Source organism: Uloborus diversus, chromosome 9 (assembly GCF_026930045.1).
Source record: "Uloborus diversus isolate 005 chromosome 9, Udiv.v.3.1, whole genome shotgun sequence".
Lineage (NCBI taxonomy): Eukaryota > Metazoa > Arthropoda > Arachnida > Araneae > Uloboridae > Uloborus > Uloborus diversus.
In genome coordinates this window covers 34,630,556-34,656,219 of record NC_072739.1, presented here as the reverse complement: position 1 = coordinate 34,656,219, position 25,664 = coordinate 34,630,556, and the positions used below count along the sequence as shown (strand labels likewise).

General features: G+C 31.2%; 1 protein-coding gene across 3 annotated transcripts in view; it reads left to right on the top strand.

The window, feature by feature from the left end:
* The window catches only part of LOC129229383 (tropomyosin-like), a 131,936-nt gene extending 109,747 nt beyond the window's left edge, over positions 1 to 22,189 (top strand). The window contains exons 5-10 of one of the 3 annotated variants that reach the window (XM_054863678.1): positions 638 to 708; positions 3,514 to 3,589; positions 3,947 to 4,009; positions 10,903 to 10,972; positions 15,492 to 15,570; positions 21,496 to 22,189. In XM_054863678.1, coding sequence (XP_054719653.1) covers positions 638 to 708; positions 3,514 to 3,589; positions 3,947 to 4,009; positions 10,903 to 10,972; positions 15,492 to 15,570; positions 21,496 to 21,499 — 363 coding nt within the window. In that variant the 3' untranslated portion in view covers positions 21,500 to 22,189. Of the gene's footprint in view, positions 1 to 637; positions 709 to 3,513; positions 3,590 to 3,946; positions 4,010 to 10,902; positions 10,973 to 15,491; positions 16,418 to 21,495 lie in introns of those variants that run through there. The other 2 variants (XM_054863677.1, XM_054863679.1) reach the window with 2 other exon arrangements.
* The last annotated feature ends 3,475 nt before the right edge of the window (positions 22,190 to 25,664 follow it).

Genomic DNA, 25,664 nt, shown 5'->3' with positions numbered 1-25,664 from the left:
CTGGTTCCAAGCAAATAACATTGTTAAATCCCTGTGATGCGGACACCTCTCTTCTGCGGACAAAAAAATTTGTCCCGTTAGTGTCCGCATTAGAGGGATCTTACTGTACTATGTTTATTTTTGCTTCCAAAATAAAATGTCTTGGATGTTAAAATTCTTAAATAAAATAGTTAAATAATATTTTCTTAATTTAAATATATCAAACTTAGTTTGCTATGATTATGAAAATTTTACGCGAACTGCCTTGAGATTCAGATATGTCGCCCAGTGTCATATGAAGGTTAAAAGTGAAAGTGCTTTTTTGATAAAATTTTTAAAATTAACAAAAAGGAATAGTAACATTTTTAATTTATTGAGAAAATCAAGATAAATATCAGTGACTTATCTTGTACATCAAAAAATGAAATTATTATTTATTATAAATGATTATAGTTTGTTTAGCAAATTGATGCTTTATAATGTCCCCCTCCCACACACACATTCATTCCCTCTGTTCATTTTAGACTTTGTTTCAAAGCCCTCTCCTGTTCCCGTAAATGTGAGATGTATTTCATTTGTTTTGTGAACACCCTGTGCAACATTGTTCTGTTGACTATTTTTGGATTAAAAAGGTTGTTTTTTTTTCTATCTTTTATAGATGGCACGTAGAATTGCAATGCTGGAAGCAGATTTAGAAAGAGCCGAAGAACGTGCTTCTATGGGTGAAAGGTTGGTCTAACATTATTACTGTAACAACAAAATAATTTTGTTCCATTCTTAATTGATGTTCTAAAAGTTATTCTATCGTAAGTTTTGATTTACTTGTGCTTCTCTCCTCTATGTAAGGGATTTTTTTTTCTTTTGAATACTACTTGCAAGCCTTTCCCCCTCCCCTTTTGCAAAATGTAAATATCGCTATTAGAATAAGACATTGATAACTTTGGATTTGTAATTCCTATTGAAGGCCATGAGCTTTTCTTATAAAAACAGCTTGATTTTTGCCATTGGCAATAGAAAAATTATCTTCTGTTTTAATGCGTCTAATGCAGTCATATTCAATGTACAGTCCACGATATAATTTTGAAAAATCCCTACACTTATACACAGGACAATGTATTTTCTACTTAGCTGGAATTGAATAAGTTTTCTTCTCACTGCATTATTATCACAACTATATTAACAGAGTGTGCGCACAACATCACAAAGGCTTAGGGTCGTAGTAAATATCTGTAACTTGATAGCATGGCGACATTTAGCGCAAGATAATTGCATTGTTTGCATCTTCCTACATCCGAGAACAGGCTTTTTTTACTATGAAGCTTTTTTGCAAAAACATTAAGAAACCGATTGACTGACTACCATGTAGCTTCATTTTTGCGAATTAGCTCATTCCACTGGCTACCAGATTATAAAACTTTTAAAAGCTCTCTTACAGTTTCATTTGTTCCATACGCCTTTATTCGCTTCTGAAGAATAATAAATTTTTGCCCTTGTCTAGCGTTTAAGTTGTGTGTCGTGTAAAAGTCAAAACTCAAGTTAATCATTTATACAAATTTATTTTGCTTTTTTTTTCTCAGCTCTGCGTGGATAGTTTTTATTTTATCTGGCTCTCGATTTAAAAAGTTCCTCTAACCCTGGTCTGATGCATTTTAATGATCCAGTTGTTTTCCTGTATTCTGCTTTTAAGCTGATACAATTTTGCTCAGTTAAAAGGATTTCCAACCTAATACATTGCCTTGCAGCAAAATTTGAAATTCGTTTTGCCAAAAATTCAGTGGATGTTTTCTGTTTCTGAGGCTCTTTCAAAACTTGGTCATTTGTTTATAAGGGTATTTCTATTTTTCGACAGATTTTCATTACTGAAAATCTCATGAAAAAAATGAAAAGTTTTCTGAAGAATACCAAATAGTTATTTTGTTGGATATAATTGCTTCATTAGAAAAACGGCTCATTAACTAATCAGAAAATTGTCAATTCAGTAATTCCGAAACTGATTGCATAAGTTTCAGAACTTTTGCAATCCAGTTACTGAACCAAAGGCTAAAAATATGTTCATTATTGATTTTGTAAAAAAAAAAAGTTTGAGCCATTTTTTATTACAAGTATTCATTGGGAGATCAGCTTTTATCATCCCCCCCTCTACTTTTGAAGTGTTGCTTGTCTTATTAAATTTTAGTCTTAGTCATTTTGTAAATTTTGAAACTGTTGATTACTTTTGGACATAAAAGAATGACTCAAAACATTGAAAATGACTTCAAAACATGTTTTGCCAATGCACCTGTTTGTATGAAATGACATGCATTGTTTGGGTGAGCAAAATTTTTTTCTCACTATACAGGGTGTCGGAAAAGTCCTCGACACATTTAAAAAATTCATAGAAAACCAACAAATTGTCATATGAATTTGCAGTTTGTACCATAATACTTCACAGGTTCAAAAGTTTTTATGACATTGAAAAAAAAAGAAATGAAAAGGGGAAAAAAAAAGAAAAAAGGCATTTCGCAGCCAGGGTGTCAATATATGCTATGCTTGTAATTCTTTTCCCATGTCAACAAAACGATTTAAAAGTAACTTTTAAATCGTTTTTGTTGACTGGGAAAACGTAAAAATGAATTAAAATTACTAAACGAAGAATTACAAGCATAGCATATACTGAAACTCTGGCTGCGAAATGCCTTTTTTCTTCCCCTTTTCATTTTTTTTCGATGTCATGAAAACTCTTGAACCTGTGAAGTATTATGGTGCAAACCGCAAATTCATACGACAATTTGTTGGTTTTCTTTGAATTTTTTAAATTTGTCAAGGACTTTTTAGACACCCTGTATATTTAGTGCAGAAAGTTTTCTGTATCAAGCCATGGTTTTAATGAAAAACATTATTTTTAGTGCAAAAAGTTTTATTTCTGTAAATTGATGCACAACACTTAAAAGCATTTTTGGTATTATGTTTACTAATTCATTTAATGGTTGACAGTCTTATGAATAAAACTTGATCATCTTAATTCTCTCCTTACTTCCAAGAAATAATATAACTTGCATGAAATTTCAGAAATTGTTATCTATTAACTCTTGCTTATGTTTTTTTAAATTTGTGTGGTAAGTTCTTCTGCCTTTGTCAAGTTTCACTTCAAAGTAACTAATATGAGACATTTAAATGCATTTAATTTTTGTAAATTAATTTTTATTTATTTTGAGAATAGACATTAGTTGTATTTCATGTGAAGCTTCAAGTCTTTTAAACATGTTGAACTATTTAAACTCTTCTTGTTTCTACTAAATGTAAAATGATTTGTTTGAAAGTAGGGGTAACTTTTCATTTAAAAATTTTTCATGATTTGAGAAAAACTTAAGTTAAATCATAACAATCTCCCCATCCATAAAAAATGAAACTGATAAAAAATTTTGAGTGTTGTATTTTTTATTGGTGTATTGATATATTTGTAACTTCAATTTATTTTTTCTGTGTATGTTGATAGTTTGACAATAAATTAAGAACTGTGAATTCACGCATTTTAAATGAATTTTTCTTTTTTAGTAAAATTGTAGAATTAGAAGAAGAGTTAAGTGTTGTTAGCAATAACGTGAAATCACTTGAAGTATGTGAAGAAAAAGTAAGTTTTCTCTTATGCATTAATTTTTTTTTTCTGTTTGTGTATAATGCTTTAACATTAGCAAACGCAGATGCACTGAAATGAAACCTCAAAATATGTAGCAAATCTTTTGAGCAATACAAATTTTCATTGAAATCTTACTTCTTTGCTTAAACATCTTTAATCGTGTAACATTTATGTGAACTTTCAAACACTTAAAATTTATGGAATTGTTATTTTTTAACATTTTGTGTAAATGAATTATTGTTTTTCTTTTCAACTATTTATTTATCAGAATTCAAAAAGATTTTCTTATTCAACTACATTTGTACTTTCCACCCTAATTTATGTTTCAAATATTTTTTTCTTTCAAACTAGGCTCTGCAAAAGGAAGAGGCTTATGATATTACTGTTCGCCAATTATCTCAAAGGCTTCAAGAGGTAAGATTGGGATTATCCTTTTTAGAAGACCTGCTGTAAAGTGCATAATATCTTATAATTAAAACATTAATTTTTAGAACTCTTCAGTTAACCATTTTCTTATTTATGGAAAACAATCTATTTAGCTCTTAAAATGATATATTTTGAAAAACTTATTTGCAGAATAATTTTGTTACAGCCATTTGTTTCTTCAAAGTTGATCAAAAGGCATAGTAATTTATCCTAAAATTTAGAGTTTTTGCTATTTTTGCTGTTTTTTAAAATAAGAATTTTTGTATTTGCACGGTGACAAAACGGGGAAATTTTGGAGCTGTCACAAAATTCTAACGTTCTGAAAAAGTCTGAAATTAACAAAGTTTATCTTATTTAGGGTTTAAAAAATTTTTTTGAAACTTTCAGTTTTATTGTTCCAATGTCTATAGTTATTAATAGCTTTTATTTTAGATTTTTATGTAACGATTATTTTGAGTTGGTGTATTCTAAGAATAAAATGTAAATTATGTAAGATATTGTTATTTAAATTCAGAATATTGTGGTGTACTAAAAAAATCTGTTCTTAATATTTATGTGGAGCAAGCTTCATGTCTTTCATCCATAAAAATCGTTAACTATTGAATTCTTGCTGCAAGTAGTTTTTGTCCTGATATTGTTCTGAATTTAACAAAACCTCACCTTAAATTTTACCTTGTAGTTATATCCATGCATAGTATGAGTTAAGTTCAAAAATTTAATTAGTATATCACAGTTCTGGCCTGCAAACCAAAGTTTGCAAAGAATGTTTGCAAAGTGAAAATGAAATGATGTCATAAGAGTTAACTTTTTTGATCTGAGTGTATCCTAAGAATCCAATGTGAATTATATTAGGTTTTTTTACTTAAAATAAAAATATTGCGGTACATTAAAAAAAATTTGTATATTTATTTGAAGCAAGTTTCAGGTCTGTCTCATATCATTACAAACTTAGAGCAAGTAGTTTTTGTTCTGAAAAAAAAAAAAAAAGTCTTAATAATATTTCACCATATGTTTGTGCTACCTTTGAGCATATTTTATTTTTTGCTCTAAAAACTCATTTTTAAAAATAAGCAACTTTTTTCTCTTTCAATTCGGAACTCCAGCGCTCGAATACGCTACCTTGCGGTGATTTACAAAACTGCCGATGGAACTAAAACATTGCCACGTTTTAGTTCCATGTGTGTCTGTTGACGTAAACACAGGCAGTTTGTTCTGAGTATTTATTAACGCAATCGATGTGTCTTTGTTTGCTTTCAGCTACAGAAATTAATTCATCCCCTAAGAGTATTCTCGAGCTTCTCAAAATAATCTTAGTTTTCCTTATTTCTTTCAAAAAAGTATTAAATGGTGGACGCGTAAACAAGAAAACTCTGGATTAACAAAATTGGATAACGTTATACCAGGTAAAATTTTTTATTGTATGAATTTGTAAGAATATGAGTTTTTTTTAATCTTAAATTAATTTAACTAATCATATTTTACAGCAGCATTTAGTTGGATGGACAGTATGCAAAATATTTTCTTGGATTTATTATCGTAGAACAAAATGCAAAATGTTTAACCCAGAAAGAATTTACTTTATTCCTTTTATTCTCAGCTGAAAGGTTTCGCCAAATTTGTTTAGGGTTATAATTTTGGTATTGTGCGAGCAAAGTAGCCTTGGCGAGATTTCGCGTTTTTAGTTAAACCATTTTTAATTTTTATCATGAGTGGAATAAAATGGTAGTAAGATTACAGAATTCGATAAGTGAAAAGAAATAATGGTCAATCAACTGAAAAGAAAACAACCACCATATATCCGTGAGAATTTTGTTGATGATTTGCATAACATGACACAATTAAATCGTAACTCAGAAATTAGAAAAATCGAAACAGAAAATTTTTAAATGAACCGATTCGGGAATTCGAGAGAAATAACTCAGCTACAAATGGAAAAAAAATAAGCGCTAGCCAAGCAAGGCAAAGAAGTATCATCTTCTTTCGATAATAATTTGTAATGTCATATTGAATTTTCTAGCATTAATTGTTGTTCTTGTCAGGCCACAATTATTATTTAGTTTTATCAAGAATTGATAAATATCAAATTCAACATCATGGAAATAGCTGCTTAGAACTACGAACTACGTAGTTTGCATTAATCTTTGACGTTTAGTAATGCTTCTTGAATTCTCATTTCTTTCTACGTGGGCCAGAATATCCACAAGACTTTGAAAATTAATTTAAAAAGAATAAAGCGAAAAAATCATACGTACGAACAAAAATCACAACACTTTTAGCATTTTCTTCGTTACCATGTGCGTTTGTTTTAGTTTTCAATTCCGCCATTAGACAGTGACTTCAGTGCCCCCTACAGTTCGTTGGAGTTGCGAATTACTGATAAATATTAGAAAAGTATTTACTTAATGTTTTAAGTTGGTTAAAGAACAAACTAGTCTTAATTGTAACATTGAAATTGTCTTCGAATATTTTCTTTTTTCAGAAACATGGTTTTCCCCCACATATTTCCTTTTTTTAAATTTCAATAATGTTTAGCATTTTATTTAAGTGATTTTTGCAAAATCATTTGAAATCATGAAAAATGTTCTTACCATTTTAAAAATTGGGTCATTCCATGTCAGTTCAACCACACCCCAACACCCACCATCTCAGATTTCAATGAAACTTTGTATACTTCTATGTTTCATTGTCCTATGTAAACTCCTAAAGTATTTCTTCTCTATTTAAAATTGTTTTTATTTTATGACCCTTCAAAGTTTTGAGATTTTGCGTTAGTTGTCATTCACAGTTCTCTCAGAATGAACTGCAGCTGTTTGCAAAAAACATTATTTCTCAACAACTAAAGATAAAAAGGTTTTGAAAATTTTCACATTATACATTAAGACTTCAAGCATTTTAGAAAAAAATATTTCAAAGATCTGAATTTATATTCAGCAATTGAAAAAAATTAACAAACTGAAAATTTTAAAAAATTTTCAATAAAAAAATGATTTTCAAAATTTTAATTTTTTGGCATGAGGGTCTAAATTAAAATAATTTATATATTTTTTTAAATGATCAGTAACATGTGTGCTAACATATAAAATGAGAATCTTTAGGGGACTTTGAGGGATTCTGCCCCCTTGCCCCCCTTATTTTGATAAAAGAAAAAGAATCGATCACAATCTTACAAACTTAGCTAATTACTAATAGCATCAAAAAAAATTTGAATAATGACATACATTAGTGTTTGAACCCAAATTTAAACATTTTAATACTCAAGATTTTTTTGAATTGAAAGTAGTTAATTAAATAAATTAATAGTAAACAATAAAAACAGGTTATCGCGAAATTCGAAATTTTCCTGCAACAATTTATGCATACTAAAAATTATTGTTTAGTATGCATTAAGACAACATAGAAATTACAAAAGAAATCATCTAATTCTAATTTATAACTAGGCAATTAATACAAAGTATCACAAATCCTATAAATACCAGCTCATAGTTCTTAAATTCCTTCTACCTTATGTCTGTTTTCCTACTAAGAAGATTAGAAAATATGTATGTTATTCTAATTATTGTGTTGTGTGTAATCAGATCTAGGCCAAATACAAGTAAAAATTTGATATCTGTCCAGTAATGATTTCTCTAACCAACTGTGCAAAGAACAGACTAAAAGACAAATTCGAAGCTAGACACTTCTAGTTCGCAGAGCTTTTAACTTGTTTCATTAATCTAATGCAATATCAAACTGAAACATGGATTTTGTTTTCCGCTTATCAAACAGATTAGCCCAGAAAAGTTCAATTTCCCGTGCCCCCTCCAAAAGATTTTTCTGTATCCACCCCTGAATTGCGGTATGTTGTTTAAAGCCACTTTTTATTTTATACAAATGATTTATAAACATTCTACTCTAAATATTCCTGTTTAAATACAGTGAAACTTCAGTAACTGGACACACTGATAACCCCTGTAACTGGACATTTATTTTTCTTAGGGTTGGCCCAATGCCAAATTCAATGACTGAAAATCTATCTAGCTTGACACACATTTGCGAGAACCCCCTACCAGTCCACACCCAATTGCTATTCTAGTTCAATTTTTGCTACCAACACTCTTTCATATTAACTTTTTCTCAGAGTTTTAGGAAATCTCTTTTAGAGAATTCTATCTTTTATCCAGGGGAGTAAGCAACCACTCTGTGCTGTTAGTGCAATTCTAAAAGGATAGGATAAAATATACCAAACTGTAGAGAAAGAAGGCACCATTATACCTATATTCTAAATAAGTGTGAGCAGAACTTTTTATCTTTAACAGACATGACTAACAAGAAGCTTTTATCTCTTTTCAACAATTATGTACTTATGCTTCACAATATATTCAAATATATTATTGATTTTACTATATACTTTTCAAAGAAAGAAAACGAAAAGAATAGAAATTTCCTTTACTGGAATTAGTTTTCATAATGTGAATATTAAGCATCAGTAAGTAAGTTGTACACACAGAAATTCTTTAGGAATTAAAATTTTAGAACCCCAGTAAGTTGACGTCCACTTAAGTCGAAATTTTTTCATGTTTCCTTGGTTTGTTGAGTTATGGAGGTTCCGTTGTAGTTTGAATTAGCACATTTCATATTAATTTCTTTTCTCTATTCTATTTATTGCACTTAATTGCATTGCACTAGTGTACACTCCCAAAAGCAGTTGAGGAAAAGATGCAAGTTATGTTGGGGGGGGGGGGAATCCGGACAAATATTGTTTTTTTCCCTTGCAAATACTAATTCAGTTTCTTATTCTCATTAAAAAATATACAAAAATCCATTGAATATGAGAGATGCAATTTATTTCCTCATTTGCTATGAAGGGAGGGGGGAAGGTAATTTACTTTATTTAGAACATATTATCACTAAGCAATCAAGCTATTAACTTTTAAGGGGTGTTAACTATTTTCAAGAAATGAAAAGGATGAATTTGTTGCTGTACAGCAGTAACACTAAAATGAAAAACAGTTCCACTATAGTTAAAATACACCGCCAGCTCAGTTATTCCATCCGAGGACTGCAGTTTCGTGCTTTTTAGCACTCATCAGCCCGGAATAGGAATCACATGAGCTGGAGGCGAAAAAACTCTTAAGGGAGCCAAGAGAGCCAAACAAACTGGTAGCTAATACAGAATTAGCAAGCCAGGAGAATTAGGGCGGTAACTTACTACAAAATACAGTTCCACTATAGCAATTTTTCTCAAACATAAGGGTTTAGGTGGGGGGGGGGGTGAAAGTGCTAGAAACTGCATGATTATAAATTGGTGTTAAGAGTTATTTTTTGTTTTTCGTTGTCTTAACTAAAATGCAGTAATCTGTATGCAGATATTATTGTCTGTAACTTTTAAATTTCATGATATCTTATTTTCAGAATGTCTATATTTTAAACAATTTTTAACTATTTCAAATTTAAAAAAAAAAGCTTAAATAATAAATTTATATGTCTGACTTCAATATTAAACACACTTTATATATATATTTTTTAAAAAATAATTGTTGGGAACTCTGTTTTCAAAGACATGAGCTTTTCTCTGATGCTTTCGTTTTTTCTGAAGAGGGGGGGGGGGGCAGAATCCCTAAAAGACCCATAACTTTTTTCATAGGGGAAGTTAGGACTCATACTCATGATCATTTTTCATTGTTAAACATGATTTTTAAAACTGACCCTGATGTTAAAAATTTGACAATGGCTTTTTTCACCAAAAAAAAAATCAAAATTTCTTTTTCCAATTTTTTAAAAATTCTTAGTATAAACCAAGATTATTATAATATTTTTAATAAAAATATTCAAAATCTTAGCTTTTTTTATGAAAATTTCCGAAAAGGTAAGTTTATTAGTTGCTAAGAAACAATTTTTTCCCATTAAACAACAGTTCAGTTTGAATGTCTTAAAAATGACAAAAATGCAAAATCAAAAAATTTGATAAGTCTATAATATCAGAATACATTGAGATTGAAAGAAAAAAAACTAAGGGGTTGCTTTTTACCACAAAATAAGGAAGTATACCAAGTTTCATCAAAATCTGAGGTGGTACATGTTAAAATCCCATTTTTACGGTAGATTTGGGGTGGAACTACCCCATATTTTAAGTTATTTCAAATGAAAAAGAAGCTTAGATTTTTTTTTACATTTGAGTCCAATGTTCAGCACACTGTGTATTTGAATTTTTGTCGTAATTGCTGACAATTCTGTTTTTAAGAATATGGAAGAGATTGTCTGTATGATGTTTCCTGCTTTTTTTTTCAGAATGGGGGGGGGGGGGGGCGGAATCCCTCAAAGTCCCCTAATGTTTTTTATTGGATAAGTTAGAATACATATTCATGATCATTTTTTTAAAAAATTATGATTTTTAAAGCTGACCCTCTTGTTGAAATTCAGAATTATGTCAGCACCTTTTTTTGACAAAAAAAGTTTAAAATTTTCACTTTTCTAATTTTTTAAAAATTTCTTATGTAAACTAAAACTATTAAGATATTTTTTATCAACATTTTCAAAGTCTTTACATTTTATGCAAAAATTTTCAGAAAGATTATAGCATTACTTACCAAGAAACAATTTTTTTAATAAACAACATCTTCTCAGTTTGAGTGTCTCAAAAATGATAAAAAATGCAAAATCGCCGAATTTCAAAAGGCTATAAAATCAAAACGAATTGATATTGAGAGAAAAAAAAATAGGGGGTTGCTTATAACCATAAAGGGATGAAGTATACCAAGTTTTATCAAATTCCGAGACGGTGGGTGTTAAAATCCCATTTTTGTGGTTGATTTGACGTGGAATGACCCAATTGCTTGTGCGGATAACCTTAAATTATTGATTCTGAAAATATTTTTCCATTCATGTCTAATTTTATTTTGCAGGCTGAAGCTCGGGCAGAATTTGCGGAACGATCAGTACAGAAGCTTCAAAAAGAAGTTGATAGATTGGAAGGTATGTTTTTTTCTTTGTTATTGTTAAACTGTGAGCTTTTAAAAGTGCTCAGCTTATTAACTTTTAGTGGAAGCTCAACCAGGATGTGTGATAGTTCTTGAAAAAACATATTTATCTTGTGCAACATCAAGAAGAGCCAAAGTTAAAAATAACTTGTTTATTATGGCTTTGATATATACAATGGCATGTTAAGCAAAATATTGAGAATATGCTCCTTACAATATTAAGTAGCTCATTATACTTTAAATGACTTTTGAAGCAAACATTCTAAATTGAAGTATGAAACGTTAATCATATTGAGCTATGATATTCATGTCAAGAGCAGTAAGCCAAAGCTATCGGCAAAAACCGAGGGACTCAACTGAGCTGTCGAAATAAACAACCAAGTCTGACTTGGGTTGAAATTGAAAGGGAAGAGAATGAGGCAAAGTACCGGGAGCTTAAATGCTACTGGCAATTAGCATATTCTGCTGACGCGATGTTGTTGCAAGAAGGAAAGAACAAATGAGAAAAAACTAATTCAAATTAAGGTTGCCAACACTTTTGAAAAATAATTTGTCTCCTTTCGTTACAGTTATTAGTACGAGTTAGAAAATTAAGTTTCCTGTGTGATTGTATGATTCATATAATCAGAAAGCAAGGTATCAATAAATATATTGTCATCAGTCTTGCATAATATAGACGAACACACAAACAGTAGTTCGCAGAAAAATTTTTGGCTCGGCAGAAATTTTGTTCAAACTGCTAACGTTAATTTATTTTTGTAAGGGCATTAAAAAAAATCCCATTTTATTTCTGTTAAAGCTTTTCTCCAACAGCCTTTTAAAGCATATGTGTGAAAAAAATAATAGTTTTGGCAGTTTTCTTCAGTTGGTGAAAAATAAGCACAAACTATATGTTATTGCAAAGAAAAAAAAATTAAATAATTTAAAGCACTTTTTTTTGCCTCTTTCATATTTGAATATGAATTTAATTCTTTATTCAAGGGTGAGTTTGGAAAAATAATTATTAGCAGAAAATTTTCCAGTTAGGATTTGTGTTTGCAGAAAGCTTTTCATTTTATCTAAGTCTGATTGTCATATATTTGGAACAAAATCAGGGTGAAGAGAAATTTCTTGTGATTGCGACCTCTGTATTGTATGCATAAGTAGCTGAAGGAACACTTCACTGTTTTGCTTTTCATAGCTAGTATTCCTCCTCCTACTTTTCATTTCATTGAGAGATAAGTAAAAAGACCAGTCTGGTGATAAAATGTGAAAAATGTTTCATTTCTGAGTGAATATTTCATGAATGGTAACATTTTAATCCTTCCACATTCATATTTTTGTGTTATTTTCCTAACAGTGTAGGAAATAAGCGGTATTGCATTGCAGTTTGTGATTCAAAACATATGAAAGACTACACAATATCATAAATGGCATCAAAAGTTTTGCAATCCAAACAACTGAATGTTTTTTTAAATGTGAATGACAAAACTACACTGGTGTAAGAAATTAAGAGAATTTTCAGATATGGTCAATTATCTCCAGAACTACTGGGCGATTTTAATGAAATTTAGTATGTACGTACATTGAAACAATGCAAAACAAATAACCGTCCAAGATTTGAAATACACACGCGTGATCATAAATAACACTCGTTAGAGTTAGATGATATGAAACAGCAGTTGCAAAATTGAACAACAAAACAGGTTAATGGGGAGTATGGTCACCTCTAACAAACCTATAGACCTCACAGTGTGACTCCATACTTGAAATGAAGTATTTTATGGGATCCTGGGGCCATTGTTTCCTCTCGTTCAACAACGCTGTTCCCAGACTATGGATGGTACACAGAGAGGTGTTGCGAGTTGTTATTGCTCTCCCGAGAGCGTCTCAGACGTGCTCTATAGGATTGGATTCTAGAGATCTGCTTGGCTAAACCCTTCAGTGAATATCCTCCCCTTCCAAAAATTCATTGACCAGAAGAGCTCTATGTGACCTTGCGTTAACATCCATTAAAATTACCCCAGGACTAACAGTACCTCTGTACGAACTGTTTGCTTCTATTATCAACCAAAAAAAAAGCAAAATAACACTTAACTCCTTAATTAAATTTTATGATCGTATAGCTTTCGTGTTCTCCAGTCCGATAACCCAGTTCATAAGTATTTCCTTAATCATAAACAAGCCAATTTACCAGACAGAGCCAAATGGCGTCACGTGGTTGCGATCCGCAATCTAATTGCATCATACAGTAAAAATCCAAATTGAGCTAAAATCCAAATTTATTCTTAATTATCGTAACACATGCTACTCAAATATATCACTATTTTTCCTAAAGAATAAAAACCACGTGGCATAGTGAAACATTACACTTTCGTAGATTACAAGGAAAAGTTTAATTAACATAAATCTATTGGAGTTACATGAAACCTTACACATTGACAAAATTCAATTATATCATAGCCTTAACATGATAGGAACAAATTGGTCACCAATAATATGACAAACACTTACTGTTCGTTCGCTGCATCCTTCGTAATGGCGGGGCCCCGTGGATCAACAAATCTCGTGAAAGTTTTGCCAAGTCAATAGGAGGAATATCGTGAATTCTCTCGAGGGCATAATTACTTTCCACGTTGCATTATCAGGTAGAGGAGGGGAATCTATCGCAGGCTTTCAGGGGTTCCGAGAAACATGGCACTCAACGATCACAGAAGGCTCATCTCTTCCCGTCGAAGCAACCTTTTCAGCTGTACCTTCCAGCCTCCTTTCGCTCGTCCTCTCCACTCTCACTCTCCAAGGAAGTTTTTTCGACTCTCCCCTTTTCATATCGCCCCAACAGGGGTCCAGGGTTTCATCATCCCTCCACTACTCGGCCAAGTCGATGGTGCCCTCTTGATTTCGTTACACGTATTAAAAGTCTTTTGGAAACCAAAGTTTATATTTTTCGTAAATCCACTATAGTAACGCATGTCATAAGGTGACCAACTTAAGTTGTACTTCTCTTTTCATTATTTGTTTGCAAAAAATCAACGGTACACCTCTCGAGGTGAGCATAGGGCTCCAAGACCACATCTTTATTCCTCGCAACGGTCAAAGAGCCTCTCTCAAAGACATGGAGGGGTGTGCGGCCACCCAACATGATGCCTGTTCAGACCGTCAAACCACCACCGTCATAATGGTCGATTTTTGCAAATGGACGCTAATTGTCGGTTAAACTGAACCGGGAGTCACTGCATGCTCTTCAATAACCTCGAAATCGACCATTATGGATGAGGAAGTTTGACAGTCTGGGCAAACATCATGTTGGATGGCTGCACACCCCTCCATGTCTTTGAGAGAGGCTCTGTTACAGTTGTGAGGTATAGGGATGTGGTCTTGGAGCCCAAGGCCCACCTCTTGAGGGGCACTGTTACCTCTGAATTAATTTTAATGGATGTTTACACAAGACCACATAGAGTTCTGGTCGACGAATTTCCTGAGCGGGAGGATATTCACAGGATGGATTGGCCAAGCAGATCTGTGGACTTCAATTCCATAGAGCATGTCTGGGATGCTCTCAGGAGGGCAATATCAACTCGCAATACCCCTCCGGGGACCCTCTACAGCCTGAGTATAGCAATGTTGAACGAGTGGAAAAAATTGCCCCAGGATCCCATAAACTGCTTCATTTCAAGTAAGAAGTCTCACTGCGAGGCCTGTATGTGTGTAACAAGGGATCATATCCCCTACTAATCCATTTTTTTCGTTCAATTTTGCAACCGCTGTTTTATACCATCCGACTATAACGAGTGTTTTTTTATGATTATGAGTGTGAATTTTAAATGGCTATTGGTTTGTATTGTTTCAATGTATGTACATACCAAATTTCATTGAAATCGGTCCAGTAGTTCTGGAAATAATTGACCAAATCTGAAAATTCTCTTAATTTCTTACAGCAGTGTAGATCTCGATACAGTGTATTTAATGATTTTAGATAACTATTTTTTATTAATAAACAGGGTGCAAATTGTTTAATTTTAGATTATAAATTTAATGTTTTAATATTTTCATACTCAAAATATTCATGTATTTGTACAACCACCCATTTGCACTAGTTCTTCAATTTTGTAAAAGAGTGATAAACGTTTGTAACTGAAGTCATTGTTCAAAACTTTTTAAATGCACACATATTTGTTTAATTTCTTAAAACTTGTTTGTTTTCTTGTGAAAGTAATTTAGCAAATGTTGTAAAACTGCTCCTCAACTTCACAGAATTGCTCTTCAATATGAAAGAGCAGTGCTGTTGCTCAAAATGAAATACTTACTTTGCACACTGATTCTTAAACTTTCACAGTTTTATTCTTTTTTATTTCTATTCCTTTTTATCTTAAAATTTTAATACCAAAGTGCACTCAAAAAATTATGAAATACCCATCCTCTCTTTCATTTTATGATTTAAGTATGATTTATTGTTTAATTGCATTATTTGAGGGGGGGACTAAATTATTAAATTATGAAGTTAATCATTTCCTGATACATTGTTTAATTTTCAGATGAAATATTAGCTGAACGAGAGAAGAATCACCTGTTACAAGAGGAAGTGGAAAGCACGCTAAAGGATATCCAATCTATGTGAGATCCATTTTGCCTGGCCAACTCTATTTCATTTTGCAAGGTTAGATGTATGTCCTCTGGTGATGGTCCAAAATTCATCAAAATCATCAGAGACTTGTTCAAAAAGTGAAATGTCCTTGGACATCTGTCATTAGCTTTGAAGCTTTGTTCATCTTAATTAAAGACTCTTAATGATGCGAAATCTTTGTTCTCTATTGTCAAATCAGTCGATTTTTCGGAGATAATCACAATAAAAATCTTCAAATTAAAATGTTACTTTTTTGTGTATCCAAAAAATTTTATAGATTCAGAATCAATGTTAAATTATCAACTGCTTGTGATATTAAAACGTAAGTTATTAAAATAATGTGAAGCAAAAAATCTGCGACTAAAATGGCAAAAGGCTTAGGTGAACTGAGAACAATTTTCAAATTCCTTTCAAGAATATTTTCAGTAGAGGATAATTATTTGCTAATGTTTAATTTTTGATAGTTTAAAAAGTTATTTTTGCACTGAAGATTTTTTTTTTTCAGATCTTGAAACTGCCATATGTTTGTCCTGTGCAGATTTTAGCTTCATGAACTTTTTTTTTTTACTATAATCTATTGCACAACGTTTGTAAAAATTCGGTGAAAATTCTAATTTTTTAACGTTACAATTTTAACACAAATGTGTTAATTTGTTCGATAAAGAATTGAGCATTTATTCATTGTTTGCTTTTAAGAAATTTTATGTAAGTTACATAACGCAACGTAGGCATCTCAATCTAGTTTTTGTCCCATTATATTCTAAGCCTATGTTATGAATGAATTTTATGTAAAGTATGTAATGAATTTATATTAATAAATTTTTAAAACTTTTTAAAGATTGTGTTTATAATTTTTGAATTTTGATATTTAAAATTTCACACTCAAAATAGGTCATTTTATTCACAATTCAATAAAACTTTGCAAGGAGCTTAAATCTGAACTAAATTATGTCTCAATATTTCAGCTGCTTTATCATTATATCAGAAAGAATGAGTTCATAAAATTTTCATAATAATTTAAAATTAATTATAAGAAATGAAGGCAGGATTTTTCTATGATCTATCTTTCAAGACGTAGTGTTCCACTTTAGGGTATATCAGGCCTAGAGTAATTCTTAAATTGTTTGTTAAGTTGTTGTAAGTAAGTTGAAAGGAATTCTTTTAAAAAAAATTATCTATAAAAAAAGTATGGTTTCTTTTACAGAATTTCAAATTTTTAGCTGCTAATTTTTAAGCATTGTAAACAGACTAACAAGTAAAATTTTCTGAATCACGAATATTAAATAAAAATTGTTTTAAAAAATTAAATAAAAATTGAACATCAAACAAATAAAAATGCAAACAGGAAAAATAATAAAAATAGATAAAGCACAAATTGTGAAGAAAGTGCAAATAATCAAGTTAGGAGTAATGTTTGCTCATGACTTTGCCATTGTATAGAGAATGCTCTGATGCATCTTAGCCCTGGAATGCTATTTGCGGTATTTCTTCCTAAAATGTGCTTTGTGTTAATTACTTGCTTTATCCATATTTTAGCACAAAACAAAGTTTGATTGTTTTTCATACAATTAACTTCAAGTTAATTTAATCTTACCACTGAATTGTATTTTTTACAAATCATTTTATTGTGAAAGGCAACTTTAGATTTAAATACATGTAACTAATAATTGGTGATGAAAATTGACCTTTCATTTTAGTTTTAAAAAAAAAAAGAATTTTGTTATTCATTTGAAATTTAAATTTCAACATGTGAAATAAGTGTCTAATTTCATTACAAACTTTATTTTTTGAGCATGGCTTTTAACCTCATTCTCTCGCATGCATTATACATGTTTGTTGGCTGCAACTGCTTTTTTCTACTTTTTAAAATTTGTTTAAATTAAATTAAGTTAGCCATTATTAGAATCTTTAAAGATTGGGGAGAGTTTAAAAAAAAAATCAATATGTTGTAGGAATGTTTCCCGAGAAAAGAATTGCATGAACTGTCTGGCATATGTAATATATTTACTAATGTGGTTTGTTTCTAAAAGCACACTGTTATCCTTGAAACAGTGAAAGAGAAGAATAAAATTTAGTGAGTGATTAAAAAGAAAAACAATAATAGTAGCATGAAAGACATAAGAAAAATAAATGAAAGCTGTGCTTGTATTTTTCTTCAGCCTATTACAGCTGAAATTTTCAGTTGAAATAAACCTTGACCTTTTAGAGAATTACTGAATATCAAAGATACTTATCAATTGTCTGTTCTTTGTAAGGTTCAAATAACATGTGGATCTTTCCATTTTAAGTTATTGATTTTAGCTGAGTTATGAATTATAAGTAAGAAAATTGAAGTTTCGATAGGCATGAAGATTATTCCATTAAAAGATAGAAGACTGAAATGTATGTATTGTACGGATAAAGTATTATCTCAATACTTGATTATAATGATCATAACATTAATGCATGTATAAATTTCATTAAAACAATTTTTTGTAATGAATTTAATTTAGTGGAATGTACTCAAAATTTAAAAATGCCGTAGGACTTACTGTAGTGAGTAAATACATTTCATTTAGGGAACATTTTTTCCAATACGTTCAAGGCGTGAAAATCAAAGAAATTCTTTGCTATCCATGTTTTCACATGCCCTGAAAAGTGAGGTTGATTTTTTTCATGTCATATTATGTATGGCTCAATATTACCGAATCAATAGACCCAAGTAAATGTGCTAGTAAAAACAAGCAGATATAAAATTTTTATTCACTGTTGGCTGAAACTTTTTTACTTTTCTTCAAGCAGACTAATCAAAGTTCTATGCTTTATTTAAATGAGCATATGGTAACGGACAATGCTTTTCAAAACCTGAAAATAGGGAAGTTGCAACCTATTAAATGTTCATATTTTGGCTATTTGATATTGTTAATTGACCCTCAAAACTAAAAAATTCACCATCGCCGAATTTTAAAACACCGTGGTTGATTTTAATGAATTTTTAAAAATCCACGCGCAAAAGTGGGCGCTTCTGAAACGTCACGAGCCTACGTCACAGGGCGCGAATGGGCAGCCTTCCGCCGAAGTTCCCTTGTTTTCGATAGGGACATTTTGAGCGCGCTGATATTTTTATTTTTTAGAAATTCAATAATCCTTTTGAACACAGTATGGAGGCCGGATTCGTTAAATCACAATCTAAATAATCTTCCTCAAGTAACACCAATGAGATATTCGAATATTTTCGAGAGGATGAGAGGTTTAATGTTCCAGAAATGCGAGGAGAAAGCATTTTACGTTTCGTCTTCGAAGTCGAATGCGTGACCTTCGGATTCTCCCCTACCGGAAGAGCGCATGACGTCACTTCCTATGCCATCTGACGTCACAGGCGATTGAACTTTAAAAATTAATTTAAAAAAAACTACTTATCGTATCGCAAAATTTTTTTCACCTATGATGTTCATACAGGTTACTCTATCATATAAAAATAAAATTGAAAAATCGAAAACTTTCCTATTGTTTCAAGAACTCGGTCGCCAAGTCGTGATCCTTCAGTTTGAAAACATTTAAAAGCATATTTGACTATGTTGTAGGGCAATAAACCTCGGATAAAATCCACAAACAAAATACGTTTTCTTCTACGACAGTCATGGTAACTGTGCATAACTTGCTTTTATAATTTATAGTATCTATACAACAAGATGCATCATACACACATTTTAAGCTAATGTAAACAGATCAGTGAATGCGTGTCATCATTAAATATTTATTGCATGTATGATTTAAGGCAAGTGTATTGAAGCTTAAGAAAATCTTTCAGTTCTGGCACTTATCTTGCATTTTTTAGTAAGTTTCTATTAGATCTTTTTCCATATTTAATGCTAAAAAACTTCAAATATTTATCTCATTGTAGCCTATATTGGCTTGTATATATGCATATCTATTCTATGCCTCTTATGTTTTATCCCTTATTCTTTGCTTTTTCGATTTCATCCAAGTAATAATGCATTTGTATTGTTTAGTTATACTATTTCATTTAATTTATTTTACTGCATTTCTCTTTTTATCCATTTTATGTATTGTGAGTATATTTGCTGACCTTTATAAGCATATAATTTACACATGTGGTTTTTTCTAAATTTTAAGGAAATATCTTTATGCATGTTTACAAATTTTTGAAACTTGGAAAGGGAGATTGTTATTGCAGAAAAGTTAGGTTGTATAATATTTGCATGCAGAGAAATTTAAATGATGAATTAAAGTTATTTTTGCCTTTATACGTAATTTAATGTATAACATGTTCTACATAAATGCAGGACAATTCTATTTAGGGTGTTCAAGAAAGATCTTGATCATCATTAAAATTAATAACAATACTAACAGGTGAAATGGAATGCAGTTTGCTGCAAAAGAAGGAAAACAATTTTCTGTTAACTGACTGAAGTAGAGGGAGCTAGTTAAGCAACTAGCTCCCTCTACTTCAGTCAGTTAACAGTTCAATCGCCGTCGGAGTCGCTCGCTAGTCGAGTTCAAATCGCCAATTGAGCGAAGAAAGGAAAATGACAACTTGACAGAAAAAAGTGCAGTGTGTGTTGGGGTTAGATGAAAGAAAATAGAGCCAATAAAACTTTTCGACGAAATGTTCGACTACAAAGATCCACTGAGTGTGATATTTAGTATATCTTTACAGTACATTTCGTTGTAAGGTTGGCAGTGATTTTATTTCTGCTAACCACAACACACACTGCACATGCTGCTGCCATTTTCTTTATTGGTTAGCAACTTATGCCCTCTACTTCAGGCAATTAACATACTAGAAAAACCTTTGGAGTTTTTCTTTCCTTTGCCACTAACTGTGTTTCATTTGAATTGTTTCATTTCACCTCTCAGTACTTTTGACATTTTTTTTTGTACACCCTGTAGATAAATATTTAGTTTAAATGGCATGTGGCTAGAATCATAATTTCAACCATCTGACATGAAATAACTTACTTTTTAAAGTATTTAGAGTACCTAATGTATAAAAAATTTTATTTCTTCCATGTAGAGTTAAAGATAAAACAAAATACAAATTAACAGAAGGCACATAATGTTGAGGTACCAGTGGAGCCTTGTTAATTCGAACATGCTTAAAAGAAATTACTGCTGACTAACTGCATTTACGATTCACATCCTATTGTTTGTTGCTTACTGTTGTTCATTGGAATAAGACGAATAAGTTAACACATTGATTTTAAAGGTCCCTTAGTTTGTTTTAACAAGGTTTGGCTGTATTACAAAGAACATTTTAATGTTTATCATAATCAATTTTGCAAAACAACCTTAAATGTCAGGTTAACGATTTTTCAGTTTTAATCAAAATTATGGCAGACGTGAAAATTCTCTCTCCCCACTCCCAAGTATATTTATAATTTTATGTGAATTACAGTAATGTTCCAATCAATTTTTCTGAGGGTATACTCCCAGTAATCCATAATGCACAGTATGTGTATGCGACCATATACATAATGTCCAGAAATTTTTGTGGGTATAGCACAAGGGTGATTGAGTTTGGGGGTTTTCCAGGGAGAAGAAGAAGAAAAAAAAAAAAACTGGTAAAATTAAAGTTTCATATTTTTCTTATGTCTCGAAAATTAACTTTAATTTACTACCACTGTAACGATTAATAACTACTCTTTATGTGCAGCTATAAGGGTCCCTCGGTAAAAACTGTAACTGGTAACTAAATCATTTCATTGCTTTAGGAAAATTTAAAAATGCAATGATAGAATCTGAACTATAAATGAAAATTTTTGAAGATTGAAGGTATACGCCATGTGTCTAAAAAAATGTTTGAGAGTATACAGCATATATGGAGTATGCCCTATGGAAACACTCCTGGTGAATTAACACTTTTTCATGTTTAACTTTCCTTACTTTAAAATGTTATATTTTTTTTCTTTCAGATGAGACCTGATCATGAGCGAAACTTATGAGCTGCCACAAGTGACAGATTTTGCAGATCTTACATGATGTTATATTGCCAAGAAATGTTTTGCCTTTTTCTGTTTAAAAAAAATCATGTTCTTTCCTTTAGTAATTGAAACTGATCCTGCTTAGTTTTGTGATATTTTCTATGTTTTTTAACTACTTTCAAACCTTATTAATCCTTTTGTAATTTGACATTTTTTGTGTACTATTGTTATGAATGTTGCATCTTTTGTAAGAAAAAGAAAATGCTTTTTTTAAACTCCGAACGAATTATGTTTGAAAATGTCTCCCTTTTTGCTAAGACAGTTTTATGGACTTGGAACTTATGTACATTTGTTGGTGATGGAATTTCGTGCGTGTTGGGATGAATTTTTCTGGTCTTTACATTAACTTTGATGTTTTTTATTATGTTGTTCAAGCATTAGAGAATTAATCATCAGAAGAATGAATGAAGCATTTGAAACCAATCAATCATCTTATTGCACATTTTTAAAACTATGTTCTAACTTTACACCAGCCTAAGAGGTTGATTTAATTGCGATGCCAGTCTTGCTTGAATGAAGGTTGTGCAGTGTCTATGGCTACAAACATGCTACTTCAATGATGATGCTAAGATGCATATTGTATTCAATTGGCTGCCAATAAAACCTATGTAGATTCTTTTGCTTATTTGTGTGTTGAAATTTAAGTTTTATTTTTATGTATGGATTATATCACTAACAACCAAAATGATGACACTATTAATACTCTTAAAATAAATAAAAATAATTGCTTTAATTAAACATATTTGAAGTTTAATTGAATACTCAAAAGCAGAAATGGCGTGACACTGTGACATATGTTGCGAATTTCAGACAAAGGTTAGACATTTTTCCCATCTCAAAATCCTTCTTTCCAATTTTTGATTCTCCAATAGTTATTATTTTATTTATATATTTAATTTTCGTTTATAACAATATTGAAGATGCATCAAGTCAGTGGCGTAGCTAGGGAGGGGCGGAGGGGGCGTTCCGCCCCGGGCGGCACTATTTGAGGGGTGGCAATTTTACACTTTTGATGCGGAAAAAATTAACGCGTTTTTCCAACAAGTAAATCATGCTTTTGATCTTTTTCTGGAGTCAAAAAAAAAAAAGTCCTTGGATGCTAAGGTTGTGGCACGACTATGATAATGAAATTACTCAAATACAAAACATGTGTTGTTCTTGTGGACATATCAGCATTATATTGTTTGTTCTTTCTTCTCCTTCGTCTGAAGCTACAGACTGAGGGCAGTGTCACATTTTTCGGGAAGAGCAACCGAACCTTCCTATCCTTTAACGTCGCCAAACAGCCCATAAGTGCAGTTTTAGGCACTGAGTCTCGAACATTTCCAAGGGATAACGCCCACCCCATCCCTTTACATTTCGTCTTTTAGCATAATATTGAGTTTTTATAATTTCTGGGGGTGGTCCAACAAATTCCTGAGGGCGGTCAAGCCCTGACCCTTCCTGTAGCGTGATCAAAGATAACGTGTATTAAGGACATCAACTTAGAACTTTAAAATCCCCATCCAATACCTCCAAAAAAAAAAAAAAAAGCTTAAAGTTGGGTTTTTGAAACTTAAATTTCAGAAAAATTCTAAGGTATGGATCCAAAATATGCACTAAATCACCTAACGTCATCACAGTTGGCTCCAAATTCCATTTTTCGAAATTTCTGAGGGAAGCCTCCTTTTTTTCTCAGTAATGAACAGCTTAAAATGAGCAACAGTTTCGAAAAAGATTTCGGGTGGGAAACAACCCACCGAACTCTCTCTCATGACGTTGTCCGTCAAACAACGGCTAAAGTCTCGTTTTTAGGACGTCATTTTCAAAAAGTTTCATAGGGAGACGAGAAAACCACCCGACTTCGAAATTTTTGGAAATAGTTGGAAACTTGTGCCGTTTTTGAAACTTTGCCATCATAAAATTTCTAGAGAGCTTCCCTATTTTCTTTAACGTCATCAAAGATAGACTAAAATTGATTTCAAGTTTGAAAATATTTCAGGAGGAAAATCCAGTCTTCGTTGGAGTTAGGGGAGGGTCTTACACTACTAGATACAGCCTACATTTCCGTATTTTTTAGTTCAGTTGAAAAGCTTTCTGGACAGCACCGCTGAACCTTCCCCAATATCTTCATGCATCCAAAGATAGCCTAAAATTGCTTTTTTAAGACTTCAATTTCGTCACACTTTCTTGAGAAGTCCCAACCCCTTAACGTCACCAAAGAAAGCATAAAACCGATTTTAATTTCGAAAAAAAAAAAAAAATTGAGGGAGCTCGAAGACTCTCTTCTTTAAGCGTTGCCAAATATTGCTTAAAATTCCGAGTTTTGACTTAACTTTTGGAATTTTTCGGTGGGGCTCTGAACTCCTTTCTTCTTTTTGCTTCTGTAAGAAAAATAAGAAGGAAGATTTTTATTAAAACACTTTCGACTCTTTAATCTATTAACCATTTCCCATCAAAAGGGCAGCAAAGTGAGGAACCGCCCCGGGCGCCAGAAAGCGTAGCTACGCCACTGCATCAAGTCTTCTTTCATGCTTTTTTCCTCCCTTTTAACTGCAAATGGTTTTTTTATTTTCGGCTTTAAGTACTTGAAAAACGAGAGAATGAGGCAATGACAGTTTAAAGTAAATTAACCAGCTTCTTTGTTACTGTGCAGAAATAAATAATAAAACAAGCAAGTATGACTTTTTGATTTTTTTTTTTATGAACTTGTTTATTTTTTATGAGTGGATTCTTTTCTAGTGCTCCTTTCTGACATGGTAGTTAAAATTTGAACTGGGGTTTGTTTTTACTGCAAATAGTTCAAAAAATAGTGAATGAAACACAGCCTTCATAGTATACATTAGTATGTGTAAACAAGTTTTAAAAGAAGTTTTCAGTTGATTTTCAAACTTTATTATAACTTGGAAAATTTGTTTTGCAATTCTTGGGTGATTAAAAAAGTGTTTTCTAATTCAACTCGCCAATATACGTAGAAATGAACTGATAAAACCATGAGGTATTAAAGATAGTACAGGATTGGTCCTTTCTGATTGTACATTAATTCTTTTATCTCATAGATTTATACTGTACAAGTAGAATTTTATTTTTATGATCTTCACAACAGTCATGTTTTGTCAATATTCAATTTTTTATAAAATTTAGCTTGTTTTTTTTGCTTAACTCCAATTTTAAGAAAATGTTAAAAAAAAAAAAATAGTAAAAATCTGCAATTTTTCATATTTGCCAAGGTAAGAACTTTTGTATTTTTTGGATGGCAGAGTGTACAGAACTCAAAGTTCAGAGAAGGGGACACGTATTTGTGCAAATATCGGCCATGGATAAATTTGGGGAAGTAATTATAAAATAAGTATTTTTCAATTCTGTCATCCTAAGGCAAATTTCAAAAATAATTCATTTTATGTATAACAGTTTTCAATTTAAAAATTTTCAACAATTAAAAAAATTGCCTTTTATTTACAGAGTTTGGGAAAACTCTAAAGCAGATAGCACTTTAAAAAATTGCTTGGTCTGGTTTATGTTTTGATAAGTATTAGAATAAGAGTCTTTAATTTATTTTTATTGTTAACTATGAATTTCATGAGTTAAAAATTTTTTGAATCTCCAGTGTTCTCATTTTTTTTATAATTCACTTATTGAAAAAATAACAAATTCAGGGAAAATTGATAAAATGAAGAAATTTTTTTTTTCTTTGCAAAATAAAGTACTTAAGTTCCCTACAAATTTTCCACCAATTATTTATTGTATTAAAATTGAACTTTGACTGAAAAACAAATTTGTTTTTTGCCATGGTATTATTTGCTGTCACTTCAGATTACATTCAGGGTTTTTTTTTCAGACTTCAAAACTCTTATTTTAAAACCATATACATATATATTTTGAAATTATTAATAATTGTTTTTTTTTTTTTTTAATTTCGATGTTTGTTACTAAAGTAATTTATGATTTTTTTCGACAAGAAATGAAATCATTTGAAATTGAGTTGTGTAAATAAGTGAATATATTTTTATTATTTTTTAATAGTTAAAATGCTGTATCCATTCATTAAAACCAAAGTTCTTGATTAGGGAATAGCTCAATATGACTGGTTGTTGGAAGATTCAATTCAAACAGGGTAGTAA